Source organism: Chinchilla lanigera, unplaced genomic scaffold (assembly GCF_000276665.1).
Source record: "Chinchilla lanigera isolate Chin_1 unplaced genomic scaffold, ChiLan1.0 scaffold00157, whole genome shotgun sequence".
NCBI classification, from domain to species: domain Eukaryota; kingdom Metazoa; phylum Chordata; class Mammalia; order Rodentia; family Chinchillidae; genus Chinchilla; species Chinchilla lanigera.
The window spans coordinates 528,749-546,278 of NW_004955558.1; the positions used below are offsets into that span (position 1 = coordinate 528,749).

A 17,530-nucleotide genomic window follows, 5' to 3' on the forward strand; every position below is an offset into this window, starting at 1 on the left:
TATGATTGAAGCTGTGCAATATCCAGAAGAGCCAGGAGCTCTCTGCTTTAGTAGTTGTTATAGTTGATACATTGTGTCAACGTGGGGAATGTAGAGGTTCAGCTAAGTGACTTGGCAGTTCTACATCCTGGGGTGAAAAGGACATGCCCTTCCTGCTCTAAGATGTACATTGTGTCAATGTGAGAAGTTTAGAAGGTTAACTGATTCAGCAGGGAGCCAGGGTCCTTACTTTGTATTCATCCTGAGCCTGTGCAGGAGGAGGGCATGGAGATTATGTGAGTGCTACACGCCCCGTGGGTGGTGCTTACAATATAAGGGAGGGAAAGAGGCTTGCTTGCTGCCATTTCTCTCTTTGGTGCTTGTTGGTTTTGCTTTATTCCACCGCCATGAACTGTTGTCCTCTGCCATGTGTCACCCTGCCTTGGAGTATGTATGGACTGAAACCTCCACAAACTGTAAGCTAAAACATAAATAAACCTTTTCTTCCTTAATTCTGGGTGTCAGATATTTTGTCCCAGCAACGAGAGAAAAGTAACCAAGACAGTAGTGCTCCTTTCATTTTCAGGAACACCCAAATGCTCTTAGTCTGAATCACCAACAACCCTTACATGCAAGCACAACAGCAAGCCCCCATCAAATACCCACATGGTAAACATGCAGCCAAAAGTGGCCCTGAACATCATTTGTCGTGCATAAGTGGTAGTATCCTGAATGTCCAAGGCAAATGCAATTGCACCATGAAGAACAGCAAACATCAGATGTTGAAAATTTGATCCAGTCTTACTTCTACCCAAATTCAGCAAGAGAGCCAAGGGGTAAATACTGGCTCACAAATAGCAATAAATGCTCTTAATACAAATGTTGGTTTAAAGATGTGGTACCAGAAGGTAAAGAGTGAGCCCTACTGTAGGAGACTGTGACTGACCTCCATTGTATATTAGTAGCCGTCTTACGCGCCTTTCCCTTTAAGTCAGGACTGCCTACCGTTGCCTAGCTACTCCCGCCTCAAGAACTAGGACTTCCCACCATTACCTCGTTACTCCCACCTTTGTTGGGTTATTTGGTTATTCCCGCCTTAGAACTTCCGCATTTCTCCGTGCCGTATATAAGCACGGCACTTCCCGCTAATAAACGAGACTTGATCAGAGCACTGTCTTGTCTCCATTCTTCGTGTCTCTTGTCCCTTTATAATCCCCACCCCCCCTCTAGGGTCCTAGTTGACTGTACCCGCGGGCCGGGACACCCTACGGAAGAGAAGATGAAATTCTCTGCCAAAAAACTGAGAAGCTCAAACAACTATTTCATTCTATCCTGAGACTCTGTGGATAAATTATTGTATGTATAACGTGCTTGTGTGATGTCTCAAAACAATACTGCACCAGCCCTGTGAAGTCCCATGCTGCAGCCAAAAAGAAGGTGCTCCAGGACATCAGGAAAACATAAGGCAGTATCCAGCAACTGAAACTCCCAAACTTTGGTGAACTTTGTCACCAAAGCTGTCACTACTCTAGTAGCAGCACCCAACACAAAAGATTCACTGAAGATGCTAAGGAAGATCACAATGGACTTGACCATGGCTGTGATATCAGAAGTGTGACTGTTGTCTCAGCTGGTAGATATGCTACTACTGAGGAGACAGCACTATGGCAACAGCATCGTTAAAGACACTTTCATCAGAGAGAAGCACATAGAGCTCAACACCAACTTGAAGCTCGTAGAATACAGCAAGGACAGTCACGGGGTCTCTAGCTGATATAATGGCACCAAATAGCAGCCAATCTGTAAAGTAAAAATGTCCCATGAGTTGCTCAGTTACTTCTATCATCCGTACATTATTGACCCAATAACAAAACAGGAAATCATTGTCCAATGAAAAGCATATGCTAGGGTAGATCCAAGGTTCCAAAAGAAATGTCTCCTTTTCAGACTATGACCTACGTGAAATAGGATAAGAGGAAATAATATGTTGAAAATACTTCTGGATCAAAAGTAGCCTTCCTAAGCATTGCTTTATCTTCTACATTGTTGATTTCATGTGAGCTAATCTCGCATTTCAGTAGAGGTTCATAAAATTTTCCACTAATGTTCATCAACAGAGTAGTTGGACTTTACCGCACTTCACAGCTGAACTTCACATTGCTTACATCACTTGGAACGTGAATGCCATACCAAAGCACAAGACCCACAGAAAGACCACATATCCAAGCCAGGCCGGCCTCATGGAGGAAACAGGCCCTCCGGGGCTTGAAGACCCAGATTGGTGATGGTGGGCAGCAGGATGAAGATCTTGCTTCTTGGACAGGATCTCCTCATCTTTAGCTCTGGTGAGAAGCCCTGGCCCAGCAAAAGCACTCACTTCTAGGAGCAACTGGAGTGGCCCCATGAGCTGGAGAGATCTGGACCTGCGACCAGTGGTGTCGAGTCATGTCTCCCCCTCCACTGTGAATAATGAGTTCAAGCCCAGTCTTGGCAACTCAGCAATTTAGCAACAGCCTGTCTCTAAACAAAGATGAAAAGGGCTGTGGGTACCACTCGATGTGAAGGCCCTAGGTTCAATCCCCAGTACCACCAAAAATAATCTGCTAAACCTCTGTCATCCCTTTAGCTTCTCCCAGCCCTGCAGTCCGTATTGCTTACCATCCTGCAACCTTTTTGAAATGGAGCCTTATGTTTTCCCAGTTCCATGGATCTCATTCCTGTGAGTCTGTTCCCATGCCTCCAGATTCTCTGTATCACCATCTTTTGCCTACATTTACACTTTCACTATGCACCCTTTCACTCTTATCTGGAACAGAGCCATATACTGTCACTACGCTAAATGCTTCAGTATTAAACAATTGCCACTGATTGTCATTGACAAATGCTGTGTAACTCAGTGTTCAAGCAGATCAAGTTCTGGGGCATATCAAATACAGAAGAACTATAAAAATTGAGCTTTTCAGAAAGTTACCAGACAGATTAAATTGTAAGAACTCCTTGAAGATGAGACTTTCAAGGTGTTCCAGAACCATTCCTGTGCCCTCTGGTGTCAGGTGCTAAGTTTCATTGTAACTGTATTTATAAAATGGTGGCATTCAATACTGCTGAGAGTTGGAGGAAATTAGGACAGGTTAAAATGTCCCAGGCTTACTTGTGGCTGAGCGTGTAGAATTGGCTGCTCTAGAAGAGGAAATTATTGGCCTGTGTCTAGAGTCTCAAAACTACATGACAGAAAAATGTACCCAGTAGATCCTAGACTCCTTACCATAGTTTCATTATCTCTGGTTTCAGTTACCTGTGGTCAACCTTGGGGTAAAAGGAAAATTCCAGACACACACAGAACTTTCACTTTGTAGATTGTTCTCTTTGTTCTACTTTGTTACAAATCACTGTTGTTAATAATTTACTTGGTGTTATGGTTTGGATCTTAAATGTCCACCCAAAGATTCATGGGCTTAGAAAGTGATGAGATCATGTGATGCATTAGTGCATTGATAAGTTCATCGCTGACTTCCTGGTAGGGGATGCTGCCTGGGTAGAGGGGATCACGGGAGGCCTGACCTTGAGGGGAGCTTTCTTGTCTACATATCCTCACTTTTCTCTGCCTCCTAGCTCCACAGCATGAGCAGCTTGCTTCAACCATGCCTTCTAGTGTGTGTTTATACCTTGAGGCCAGTCAAAAACTCTACTCCTTTGAGTTGTAGGTGTCGTATTGAGTCCCAGTCATGGGAAAATGACTTGGATGAATTTCCATAGCAGGTGAGGGGTCATTGCTGTGATTATCGCTCACCATTTAGCTTAGAAGACTTTGGAACTGGTTTGTGGGAGGGGTTTGAAAAGGTTCAGAAAAGCTGACATGAGAAGAACTAAAATATTGTAAATCAGGTATGGTGATAGATCCTAGTTGGAGCTTCAAAGACTACAGCTGATAAGAATGCAGGCAGTAAAGGGCATGGTTAGTGGCAGGTCAATGAGCGCATGACCTGGAAGGAAGTGTTCTTGTCCCCAGTCCTTCCCTTCATGCTCTGCACACCTTGGTATGAGCACCTGTCCTACCTCACACCCTTCCATCATGGGTTTCTGCACTTGAGTCGAACTTAGCTGTAAACCCAGTGGAAACCAGAACCTAATAAACCTCACCTCCTGTATATTGTGTCAGGTATGGTGTCCTAGTGACAGGAAAGTGACTAAGACACTTGCCTACTTATAAATTAATCTTTATCACAGATATGTATGCATGTGTAAGAAAGAACACAGTAAACATAGGGTTCAGTACTGTCCATGGCTTCAGGTGCTAACTGGAGTGCATAAAATGTGTCTTCATAGAGAAGGATGAACGGCTGTATTACACTCCTCCACTGTCCAGTGCGGCAGATTCCAATCCTGAAGGATCAGCTCCATCACTCTTCTCTGGACATTTGTCCATTTCATATTCACTCTCATCACATAAAAGCTATCCTCTGGGACTCTATTCCATAAAGCTTATCATTTATGTCTAGATATCCTCCCAAAGCTTCATACAAGCACAGGTGGGTCTTTTGGAGGAAATTTTATCATAAGGGTGGGTACAGGCCACTGATCAATTTATTACTTTTCTTGCTGCTGAGACAGAATACACAACACCTAAATTTGAGGAGGAAAGGTTTATGTTGGCTCATAGTTTGTAGAGGTTTTAGTCCATAATCAGCTGGCTCCAATGCAAGGTGTCATGGCAAAGGGACATCACCGTGGAGAAAAAACAGTTCATGGTATGGAAGGCAGAAGGCAGGAGGCAGCAAAAGCAGCAAGCAACTGCAGCAGCCCTCTTTCTGTCCCTTATATCCTATGCAGGCTACACTCCCCTAGGGTGAGTAGCACTCACACCCAGGGTAGGCCTTCCTATTATGCACAACCAAAACTATGCCAAACAAATCAGTGCAGTAATTTAGTAATCACACACCATAAATCCCAGCATCACACACTTAATCCCATCATCATACACTCTAAATCCAATCACTTCTGACAAACCCAACCCATGACTACATGAGGCTGTGGGGGACATCTAGACACAAGCCATAATATGCCACTTGATCACCTACTGTGATTAAATTAACTTTGAAAACTGGAATCCAATCCATTCAATGCTTCTGCCAATGTTAATTAAGATTACTATCAACAGAATGTCCTTTATTCATCTCTGCTGTGCATGTTAGGCCCTGCAATTAATCAGCTAAAGGCACACCAGTACCCATTAGCGTTTACTTTGAAAGAAAAAGTGTCTCTCCCATAAGTACATGTATTGATGAGTGACTAAGCAATTCTACTTTTTGCAAAAACATGCAATTTATATAATTATGATAACGTTAGTGGATTTTTATATTCCCTAAGCAGAACCTGGGTACAGTGGAGGCTCGGTTCATGAGAACAAAGGGGCTGACAGTAGGAAAGGACACAGAAAGGAGGGCACTGATGTTCACCAACCACCAACTGGGATTATAAAAGAGAGCAACACAAACATTTAATATGGAAGAGAGAAAAAAGAACATCACAAAGGTGCACAGCAGAACAAGGATGCTATGAGTGGCTCTGGACTCAGGGGAGGATTTAAGAGAAACATTACTGCTGTGAATATGTTGAGCCCGCTGTTTGTGCCTATACAGAATGAAAACCATGGAGCTGCTGCCCCAGATTATGAGCACAGAAAATAAAACTTCAGGGAATACAAACAACACTGTGTATAGTGAATCTACTATTTTGTCACCACCGACAGTAGAACAGTATCCCAAGTCCCTTTTCTTTGTCATGTTTTGGCTGTTCCATTTGCCATACACATACATAGGAAAAATTAAATTTACAACCATATATAGGATCCAGCAGAAGGCAGTGGAGAAGCCAACGTACCTTGGGGCTTTTACTTTAAGATCCATCCAACAAGAGTTCATGGGGCTGATCATGATGGTCTGGAAGATACTCAAGAGGCAGGTGGTACCAATTGACACACCTCTGCCCACCCTCTGAAAATACAAAAGAATTTTGCAGCCAAAGTCATTCAGGAAATGTTTCAGGCCAAAAGCTGTCATTGTCTGAGGAAGTGACTTAGATAGAATGATCATGGAGTTGGCTATAATCAGGTGCCTGAGAATCAGATGTGTGGACTTCAGTGTGCATCTGTTCTGGCCAAGGACTAGATAGTAGTAAAGAAGAGAGAAATTCCCCAGGATTCCAACTGTAGTCTGTGAGAAGGACATTACTGCTATTGCCAAATCTCTGAAGGACATTATGTCATTTATTATCTTTTCCTTTACAGCATAGCAACCACCATTCCTCTCTGCAGGATGGCTCACTGAAATGTTTGTGTCCATGTGCAGTAGTGTGTACTAGGAGTCTGTCAGGTTTGGGAGAGGCCAAAATAAGTGGATAGCTTGAGTCCAGGAGTTCAAGTCCACTCTGTGCAATACAGAAGCAATGAGAAGAGAGAGTAAATGGAAAGAGAAAGTATGATTAAGCATTTTCAGAAGAACTAATATTTCCTAGTCAGAATGGAAAACAAATGTTCTTTCACTATGTATACCATGTAATAAATCAGCTATGAATATATTTCTGATAAAATAATAAAAGATAAGTGAAATTTTTGTAATAACAAAAATATGTGGCCTTAAATGGGACAATGTTTATAAGCAGCACAAAACATTAACTTTGTGGTTGAAATGGCAAATTAGAGGTTATGTGAGGAGAGGATAGGAGAGGAGAGGAGTGGAGTAGAGAGGAGAGGTAGGGAGGGGAGGGGACTATTGCAGAACACACAATAGAATAAAAAGAGGCAAAACATTCCAGCAGAATCATGACATTATTCAATAAATAATAAATTGTGTAAAATGTTCAATGTCCTTTTGAAATTACTACCTGATATCATCACATACTAAGCAGAAATCAAAAATAGAAATGATAGGAAACAGCAAGGTTTGAAAAAGATATGAATAAACCAAAATTCTCATACCCTGACAATGGATGGTATAATTGTTTTTAAAAAGTATTTTGGAAAAATGGTGTTATCTACTTAAGAGATTCAGAATGAACCTGTGCAACAACAATTCAACACTTAACACACATGCTCCAAAGCACATTTCTGTTTATAGCACCAATACAAGTTTCAGAATGTAAATATGAAAATAGTAACACAAACTTCACACTGAAGAGCCCATCCACAGAAGAATGACTCAGTTGTTTCATATTCACACAATGAAATCCTATGCTAAGAATGTAACAATACATTCACAAAAATCACATTGACTGAAAACATCAAATATAAATAAAGGTTTGTGCTATATGATTCATGTATATAAAGTATAAAACATATAAAAATGATTTGGTCACTTAAAGGTTAGAATAGATGTAAACTTATTTTCTAACAATTCCAATCATAGAAATAACCCAGAAGAATTCTATTGTTGGGGAAAATGACTTAGAAGGACATAAGGGTCTTCTTTTTTAAATTTTTATTTTATTATTATATGTACATAGTACATAATGTTTACACTTCTCTTGGGAAGTTGATAGAAGTACATAATACATCTGAATTTCCTTTTTCATCTCTTTTGCTTCCCTCCTTCCTCCATCCACTCATTTCTTGATCCCTTTGCTTTTTTGTTGTGGTTTTGGTTTGGTTTTCTGTGCAGGTTTGCAGTACATAATGCTTACATTACATGTATGGCATTTGTATGTATACATACCACAGCCCAATTCATTTTTTGTCCCCTATCCTACTCTCCCTTCTCCCTCCCTCCATCTCTTGATCCCCTTCCCAACTGAAAAAGAAGGGATCTTCTGAGAAGCAGACAAAATTCTATTTCTCAATCTATATGTTTCACACACAGATGTTTCATTTGTGAAATTCCAGAGTTGTGTGCTTAGGACTTCTGTGTCTTTAATTTTAAAAGTACCTAAAACATAACAAAATACAGTGACCTAGGAGAAAGGGTGTCATAAAATGTGCTTGACCTTTGCTGGTGTCTGTGTATAATGAGGCATACAGAGCAACAGGCCCTGATCTTGAGCACAAACAGGAATCATCCAATAATATCAATGATTCATACTGTGAGTTGTGAGTGAATCATTATGCTCAACAGACCAGTAACCTAGGTCTTTGTTTCCCTTTATGATGTTTTCCTCCTGCATTTGCCATCCACAGACATAGGAAAATGACACTTGATAATATACACAGGGTCCAGGAAAGCACAACCGAATACCCAATATACTTCTGAGCTTTAAGTTGTATCCACCAGGACTTCCTGAGGTTTATTAAGGTGGCTGGGCACACTCAGGAGGAAGATGGTGGCAATGGACGTACCTTGCTAATTCTGTGTGATAGAAGGGAAATTGTGGTTAGAGTATTTGGGGAAATGCTTCAACATAAAAGTGGTCAACATCTTGGAAACACTTTTAACAACAATGCTGAGAAATAGTCAGTGCTTGAGAATCAAGCTTATGTGCTTCAGGCTGGGTTTGCTGCAGGAAAGAGACAAGGGTAAAGAAGAAAGAAAATGCCCAAATTCTATTTATGGTCTGAAAACACTGACCATTGCAAAGTCCCTGGAGATCATTCTTCCAGTTTCTAGTAACTGTTATTTTCTCCTCCAAGCCAAAGGCAACCTGGCCCTGCCTCAGTGGCTCCTGCACACTGTCAGTCTCCTGTCTTCTGGCTCTCTGTGGAACCCATGGGAGGCAGCCACGGCAGGTTCTTGAGGTTATTTTATGATGAGGTTTTGCTGGGGTAATGACCTCTTGGAAGGATTCCACGGAGCAAACCTTGCTTCACCTACTTCTCCGGACCCTCTTAGTGCTTATAAATCAGAAACTCAAGAGCAGACTACCTCACCAAATTCCATCTATTGGTCATGTCTTTCAACCTCATTCTTTGCTCCTCCAAGCTAATGCACTGTGTTTTGGATCTTCCTACACAACAAGACTGCAAAGAGGCTGATTTATTTCTGTATAATAAATTCAGATCTTGGAAGGATAAGCCCATGATGGACAGTGTGTCCTTTCTTAGACAAAATTTATGAGGAAGCTGTCTGCGTTTAACACTGTCAAACAGAGAGCTGGATCCAGCTGTTCTGCAGGCTGTGGAAAACAATACTGTGAGCATTGAACCAGTGGGATTACATCATATGAGATTTGTTTAAGCTTCTGCAGTTGAATTGGGAGGCCTGAAAAAAAAGTGCTCTCGGGGGCCAGAGAAGTCCTGCAAACACACAATTAAACTAGGAGACTCAAGCAACTGCTATTATGTTTCTCCTTTTTGCAGCTATAGGAAAACTTCTGTCTGTGACTTTTTCACACACATTTGCTATACTCAGCAAGGTCTTGTGAAACAGAAGGAGGTTGATCAGATGTTTTGGGAAGTTATGCAGTTGAGAAAAGAAATGTCATTGGCAAATCTGAATTATTTCAAACAGGAACTCGTTATGTGTGTTTGATCATAGCCTATAAAATAAATCTTTGCTCAAAAACAGGAATGTGTTATAACCAAAATTATGCAATGCAATCACAGCAGTGTCAAATGAAATGACAGGTTGTGGAAAAATAAGAAACAGAGATAGATGTAGATTATTTGAAAACATACATTACTACCTTTTGTTCCATATAGAATTTAGGTGAACGTCTTTGCACCCAGACTAACCATGTTGGGCCCACGCACAACCTTCATGAGCAACTGGAAAGTGGCTGAATGTTTGTGATTGCTTGATAGTTATTTCCAAGAAGTAGGTCCAAGATGTTTTCCTCCTTTTGCAAATTACACTGAGAAGAACTGGGATTTCTTTGCAACTGACCTATGCTGTGTTTGCTTATTGTGTAGTCAGACCCACTGTAAAAGAAAGAATTAGAAGTGTACTAGTGATTATAGCTTATAGATTCAAAACCTCCTGCATATATAAATAAATAAATGTATATTAGGGAAAAAAACAAAGGCAACCTACACAAAAACTATCAATGTGACCACATTCTATATATCCACTGAAATTTGATACTTTCATTAGGGAATATTACAATTTTGATTTGTTAAGTAACTTCTGAGAGTTTGATGTATTAATTGCAAAACATTTACCATTAATGAATCAGATAAGGCCCTGTACACATGGTACCATCTTTGATTTTCACAACTGTCTGATGCAGATATTGACATTTTCATTTTCTGAACAACAAGACCTTAGCAATAGACACATTCACTGACCAGAGACTTGAACATGCGTTCGTCCGGGTGCAAAGACATTCACCTCAATTTTGTGTTGCACAAAAGGTAGTAACATATGTTTTCAAATAATCTAGATCTATCTTTGGTTTTTTTTCATAACCTGTCATTTCATTTGACACTGCTGTGACTGCATTGCATAATTCTGGTTGTAACATGTTTTTGAGTAAAGATTTATTTTGTCAAACACATAAAGCTTCAGGCATCCTAATAAAACATGTACACTATAGCCATATTTATAAGAAATGCCCCATGTCTAAGCTGGATTTAATAAATACAATACCAAATCACTATTTAGTTTTGCTACATAAATATTCATTTATCACCATTCCCAAAACAATTATATATATATATATAGTGAGCTCTATCATATAAATTATAGTGAGCTCTATCATATAAATTATTAAGTAATATAACTTGATTCCAAAACTATAAAATAATAAATACTAATAGGTCATTAAAATGTGTAGGATAAAAATTATTACTGAATTCAGGTTAAAAAGTTATATTTACTAATACCGAGGTGAAACTATTAGGAAATAAGACATATGAAAGACACTTCAATACAAGAGATACATATGAATCCGACCTGGAGAATATGAGATCTTGTGGATTGTTCATTGCAGAAATTAAAATAAAAATGAAAAATTGCATTACTTTAGCACTAACATTAGAAATTCATTGTTATAGGACATAGCAAAAGATACATTTGATCCCCACAGTTTTTGTCCAATATTCATACTATCTTCTTTCCCATGTATGTAGTTTATCTAAGAGGTAACGCTACCTCACCAAGTCTTCACACCAGAGGGGGTCCGGTGTAGACACAATTAAGTGCACCATAAATGTACAATTACAAAACAATATTTTTATTACAAAATACATTCAGATCATGTTTTCTGTATAGAATTAGGTGATTCTTATATGTGTGTCTTAAGCTTTACTATAGGTATGAAGGCATTATAAATGCACCTACCTAATAATACTGAAAATTTAACCTCTGATTTGTGTAATGTGAACTCAGATTGATTTCACTATTACAACATTAAACACTTTATTTTCATTTTATTTTAGTTCATTAGTACATGTGTGTAGCTGTAAAGTTTACATTCCTTGTGAGAAGTTAGTACATGTACATAACACAACTTAATTCATTTTTCATCCCCTGCCCCTCAGATTGAAAACAAAATGCTCACCTGAATCTTTCCTTCTGTTGGGATGTTGGGCTCTGTGGCAGATCCTGACATCCACCACTGTGAAAGAGGGAGGTAGCTGGACTCTCAGAAAAAAAGTCTGTGATTCTGTTCCCTTATCTCCCTTTGAAGATGCAGTTATCCTTTCACCTATATTGGCATTGACAGGGCAGGCTTTGTGAACACAGAAGTTATTTGAAACATTTTCCCCAGTTGCCTATTAGCAATACCAATTATAAGTTTCTTGTGAGTATCCTCAGGAAGACTATTCCTGTGTTTGGGAGAGACTCTCACTTTCTCACGGCCCCTAAAGGCTGAGAGAGTCTCACGTGGAAGGTGCTGAAACTATCGAGGTTTGAGCTACAAGAGACACAAAGAGGTTTGTGTCTGTCTGGATTTCAGTCTTCCTTAGGTTCGTCTACCTCAACTCACGCTAATCCTTAATTTCTAGATCCTGAAGTGGCACCATTTTTTAAATAATGGATCAGATGGAAACAAAGTCAAAGTATCTGAAAGGGCTGTCCAGTGAGCTAGGGGTAGAGGAAGAGCATGGTGTCACAGATTAGATCAGAAATCACTGGACTCATCTGTACAATTGAATGAAAATTAACTTGGGAATGATGATATGGAAATATCCTAGGAATCCATTATGGATTTTAGCCCTAATGGTGATAGGAAACCTTTGAAGAATGCTGTAGATAATAAAGAGATTTTTATAACAGTCCCTCACAAATAAAACTACAGCATGAGTGTTCACCCAACATTCTGTTGTTTTTATTAACGATCACAGAGGCCAATGTACCTTTTCCATCCTACTGCATAGAATGGTCAGCAGAATTATCTACACTATTTCACACTGACGAAGCAGCACTCATTGGTCATGTAATTACTGAATAAATGTAAAATTTTGTTTAAAACTCAATCTTTTGGCTCTCATAAATTTGAACTGTGTCTGCTGTCTAGTCCCCTGTGAGGAGTCTCAGGCAACAGAGAAGTTACAGGGACATGGTGCACACTGGACCATCATGACTTCTCACTCATGTTCAGTGCTGGGCTTGCAAAGTCAGCCTTCCACTCAGTAATTCTCTGAAAGAGCTCGTGAAACTCACAGAGAGCTGTTACGCTTGTGGTCACAGTTTATTATAGTGAAGGATAAAGGTTCATGTCTGTTCAGGGAAAGAACCGACAGGGATGTAAAGGGACAATGAGATTATGACCTAGGTAAGTCCTGCCAAAGACAATTCATTTTTCCCTCTCCTCTCCCCCAGTTCCTTGCACCCAGATGCATAGCTCACTTCTTTCTCTTTTTTCCCTCTTCCCTCACACTCTTAAAACCAAAGAGCATAAACTCCTCCTGCCAGATGGCACACCTCTCTCCTTGTTGGGTGGCCAGAAACATGTCCTAAACTGTGTAGACTGAAGTTGTCTTTCAGGTGATACTAGACAGTATCTCTGAGACCTGGTGGAAACTATGAACCCAAACAGAGAACGAGCCTACTGATTTTTTAGTCCTGTAAAAATTTTTCTTTTTATTACTATGTGTTTCTAGGATATAATTGTTACCTTCCTTATGGGGAGTTGGTGCATGTACATAATATATTTTAATTCTGTTTTTCTCCCTTCCTCTGCCCTCCCTGCTCCTTCCATCTTTTTATCCCTTTCCCATTTGCAAAATGTCTATTTTTATTTTTTTCCAATTCTCTTCTTTTATCCCTTTTCTCACCCTTTCCTCCCACCTCCGCCCATTTCATTGCCTTTTCCACTTGAAAAAAGATCTCCCTACTGCATACTGTCTATTTATTTATTTTTCTCTTTATATGTTGCATTTCTCATATAAGAGAAAGCCTGTGATATTTAAGCTTGCTTGACTGATCAGTCAATTTCACTTGATATTGTAGTCTCAAGGTATATCCCAAAGCAGATCTGCAGGACACCAATAGAGGAGGAAGGAAATAATAGCTGAGCTCTTTGAAATGATGAAAGAGAAAGTAAAGAAACTGCATAAGTTCAAAGAACACATAACCGAAAAGATAGTGGAACTAACATACAAACTGATAGCTGTGCATATGGAAGAAACAAAAAATCAGAAGAGCTGACCAAAATGGTTCAAAATATAAGTGACAAATTTACCAAAGACACATACGCCACCAACAGGTACCAAACAGAAATTCCAGAGATAAAGAAATCTATACAATTTATAAGCAGTAGAAATGATAAATGTGAAGACAGGGTTTCAGAAATGAAGAACAAAATGGAAATTCATGATTTACTCAGAGTAGCCTTAAAAATGGTAAGAGAACATGAAAAATTCAGTGAACAGCTACTAGATAATACAAAGACAAAACTAAGGCTAATTGCAGCTAGAAATTAGGTGACAACACGGATAGAATAAAAAGCCTGTCAACATACACATGTGTGAAGCCTACAGGACACCAACTAAATACCATAAATGCATAATGGTATAATGTAGTACTATTCTACCACAAAGGAGGATAAACTCAGATCATTGGTGGGAAAATGGGTACCTTAAGGCCGTAATGGTAAATGAAGAAATAATGTGATGTGAAGTAACCATGCGATGTTTAAGTTTTTGTGTCTGATTTACTTCACTTAACATTATGGGCTCAAGGTACACCCATTTTCCCACAAATAATTTGAGTTTATCCTTCTTTATAGCACAGTAGTACCGCATTGTGCACAAGTACCACATTTTCTTTATCCACTCATCTGTTGAAGGAGACATAGGCTGCCTCCAAGATTTGTCTGTTACAAATTGTGCTGCTATAAAAATTTGTACTCTAAAGACTCAGGGTTTATCTTCAAGAGCTGGTCAAGGTCAGTGCTTTCTTTGGACTATGCAAGGATGGAATAACCCAAGCCACTAACATTTCACTGCACACCATTGTTCATTGTTTCTCTAGGAGCATAGGAGAGTATTATCTAGCTAGGCCATTCGTTTGAGTCTTGAGCATAGAATCTCTCATCTAAAATGGGGTTAGAGGGAAAAGAAAGGGGGAGTTCAGTGTAAGGCACATCTAAGGCTATAGGTTTGATCCCTAGTATCATAAACAATTACAGTACTGTATAATCAAGTACTGTATAATCAAATTAAAAATTGAGATTGGTGCTTTATGGGTGGTGATGGTGGTGGTGAAAATGTTTAATCTCTTGTGTTAGCAATTTTCAAGTGGATCTCACATTTTTACTCATTAATCTAGGTCTTTTTTCTATATTCAGGTCTTCATGTGTACACCTATTACAATAGTCAGTGTTTTGTTTAATTGGTGTCTTAACAGATTATAATAATCTGTATGTTGGAAAGAATAAATTCTAGACCCTGTGCCTATACCTTCATTTGTTTTACATTATTAAATACAATTTCATACACTTAGAACCATTGCATATGTTGATGAAATACACAATACTATTTCCAGTTAAGATGTTTTTCAATATTTTTATATGAAAAGGTAGTAGTCATCTGAAATTTCACATGTTTTGTGTTATATGCTAGATTTTCTCTTCATTTGAGACTTCAGTAATATTTCTTATTTCATCATGAGCTTCCCCTCCCTTCCTCACCAGTGGCTGAAGCCATGCAATTTTTGGAATAATCTTTAAATCTTTGTTTTCATTTACCCTCTTCCTATTCCTTCCACGGAAACTACTGGTGAACTCTGGCTTTTCTCTTTGCCTGTGTCCTGATTTGCTCCACCTTCTAAATCTCTGTTGCTCCTTTAACCACATTTCACAAACTCTATTTACATTCTTTATTTCTTTGCTTCCCTGTTAATTCTTTTTTCTACACCTAAAACTAAACCCCCAAGAAAAAAATGATTATGTCTGTATATTCCAGACATGAGCACAGTAACTTATATACAACTATCATTCAACAGGTTTTGTCAAATACAGATATTCCTTGACTAATGACCTACTTGTTTAACAACTGTTCAGACTTCTGACTGAGGCGGGCTGTTTGGATTAATGATCTGCCCATTGAACTTATAAACTATCTTTATTTGATACAGTTCTGTACATCTTGTTTATATAGCCTCAATGTCCCTTTTTTTGAGACAGTATCTCACTTTGTAGTGCAGCCTCATGGCAATCTTCCTACCTCAGCCTTCCAAGTGGTGAAATCACAGGCATGTGCCACAGTGACTGGCTAAATGTCTTTTTTGGTGTGATGCACCTCTTCATTATACAGTACTGTAACTGTTAATAATTATACTGTGTGTACACTACTGTAGTTTTATGTTATACACTACAGGACTGCATGTAATAGGCAAATAAAAGCAAAGTCATCAAGTTGGAGTTTCTTTGACAATTTCTTTGTTCTAAATATTGTACTGTACATACTCCTAACTCCTAAGTGCTCTCCAAAGTGCTCTCCCAAATTGTGAAGTTACCTGCTAAAATTAGCCTGTTTATATTTGTTTTTTGTTCTTGTTTCTGTTTTTTGAGACCGGGTCTCACTATGTCTTCCAGGCTGGCCCCAAACTCACTACACAGCCTCAGCTGTTACTGACACAACCTGTAATCCTCCAAAAGGGCAGCCAGGTTGTAATAACACAGGACAGCAAGTACATATATTTACACCTTCATCTACTCATTCCTTCCATTCCTAGAGCTGGCCACCTATCCAGTCCTACCCAGATCAGATTTGCCCACTTTTCCCCATCCTCATACCTACCTAAGACTGTGAACAGTTGGTGTTTTTGTCCACATGTGAGCATCTAGAAATCTCACTCATTAGGTTTTCCTCAGACTGGTTCCATGGGGAGTGTCTGTAGCAGATACCAGACTTCCGGCACCTAGGTTGCCATGGTTCTCTCATGCAATGGCCCTTGGGCAGGGTAGTATCTCTTCCTTGCTTTGGCCTCTGAGTAGCATGGGTGATCATCTGTTCCAAGGAAGCAGGGAAGGCAATGGGATGTCCCTGAGATATTTCCATTTTATAACCCTTCCTAGATGTCTTGCTGTCCCATCAGCAACACCACAATGACTGTAGCAAGTGACCGGTCGTGTCACACAAGTCATCCACAGCCAGGACCGTACCTCAGAACCCTCCCTAGGACTTTGTTGGATATCCTTGTACCTGTCTCGGCACCCCAGGCAATGACTGGGGATGGACTGTGGTACTGGAACCTGAAACCAGGTGGGGCTCCACATGGGCTCAGCTTGGGCAGCTGCCTGTGGAGTCTGGGCATCTGCAGAATCTTTTGAACATGATTCCAGGAGTGGATCTTCAGGAAGGGACAGATGGGACCCATGGAGGGAAATGCACGCCCGAATATTCCATGCAATGTGGCCCTTTCCATAAATCTCATAAAAACAGTATTCAGTTTTAGTTGGGGCAGTCCCTGAAGAATGGGCGGGGCCTTTGGCAGTCTATGGACAATGCAAGGCCTGAAGAGATTAATGACAGGGTTCACGGTCAAGGTTTAGGATCTGTATACTCAGGTTTTGTGCAACTAGGTGATTGAAAACCGAAAGGAAGAAGTGTATCAGTGAACACTTTCTAGGGCAGGTTTGCAATTTAGTATGGCGCGCATAGGGGCAGTAGCCTGGCCTAGAGAGAGGAAGGTCAACGACTGTGGAGTTTCCGTGCAAAGTCTTAGATTGAAGTCAGCGTTTTGGGGGAGACACCAGGACTTGTTTATGAGTGTGAGAGGGCTGGAAATTGCACAGTTCCCATTTAATGAGTGTTTAAACATTGGATGCTGTAAATTTTTCAGGATTTTTTGTTTATTTGTCTTCGTTTTGGTTTTTTTTTTTTTTTGATCATTGCTGTTATTTTTTTTTTTTTCAGACACAGTGTCACTACCAGATAAGACTTATCGCCTTTCCAGGTATGATTCTCTGCTGGGTGGACAGTCAAGCTCCTACTTGACAATCGTTTTTTTAACGAAGTGGACAAGAAAAGACTGCGGAAATACTATTATCTGCGTTCGCAACGTGACCACCTCATATTTACCTGATAAAGCTTGAGTCTCTGAAAATCTACCAAGTATTCGCTAGTGTTAGAAAGCCAGAATATGAGGCAATTTCATCTTCCTGGCCATCCCTGGCTACATTCCCGCAAATCCACCGCCTTGCCTTCTGTACGTCAATATTCAGACATGGCCGCCCC

General features: G+C 39.8%; 1 protein-coding gene and 2 pseudogenes across 1 annotated transcript; 1 reads left to right on the forward strand and 2 right to left on the reverse strand.

The window, feature by feature from the left end:
- Window positions 1–1,605: 1,605 nt before the first annotated feature.
- Window positions 1,606–4,405, reverse strand: LOC102029453 (annotated as a pseudogene).
- Window positions 4,406–5,321: 916 nt separating this feature from the next.
- LOC102029801 (vomeronasal type-1 receptor 4-like) lies at window positions 5,322–6,236 on the reverse strand. Its single transcript, XM_005412738.1, has one exon. The coding sequence runs from the start codon at window positions 6,234–6,236 to the stop codon at window positions 5,322–5,324; it is 915 nt and encodes a 304-aa protein (XP_005412795.1).
- A 2,616-nt stretch (window positions 6,237–8,852) lies between these two features.
- On the forward strand, window positions 8,853–9,434 carry LOC102030129 (annotated as a pseudogene).
- Window positions 9,435–17,530: the final 8,096 nt, after the last annotated feature.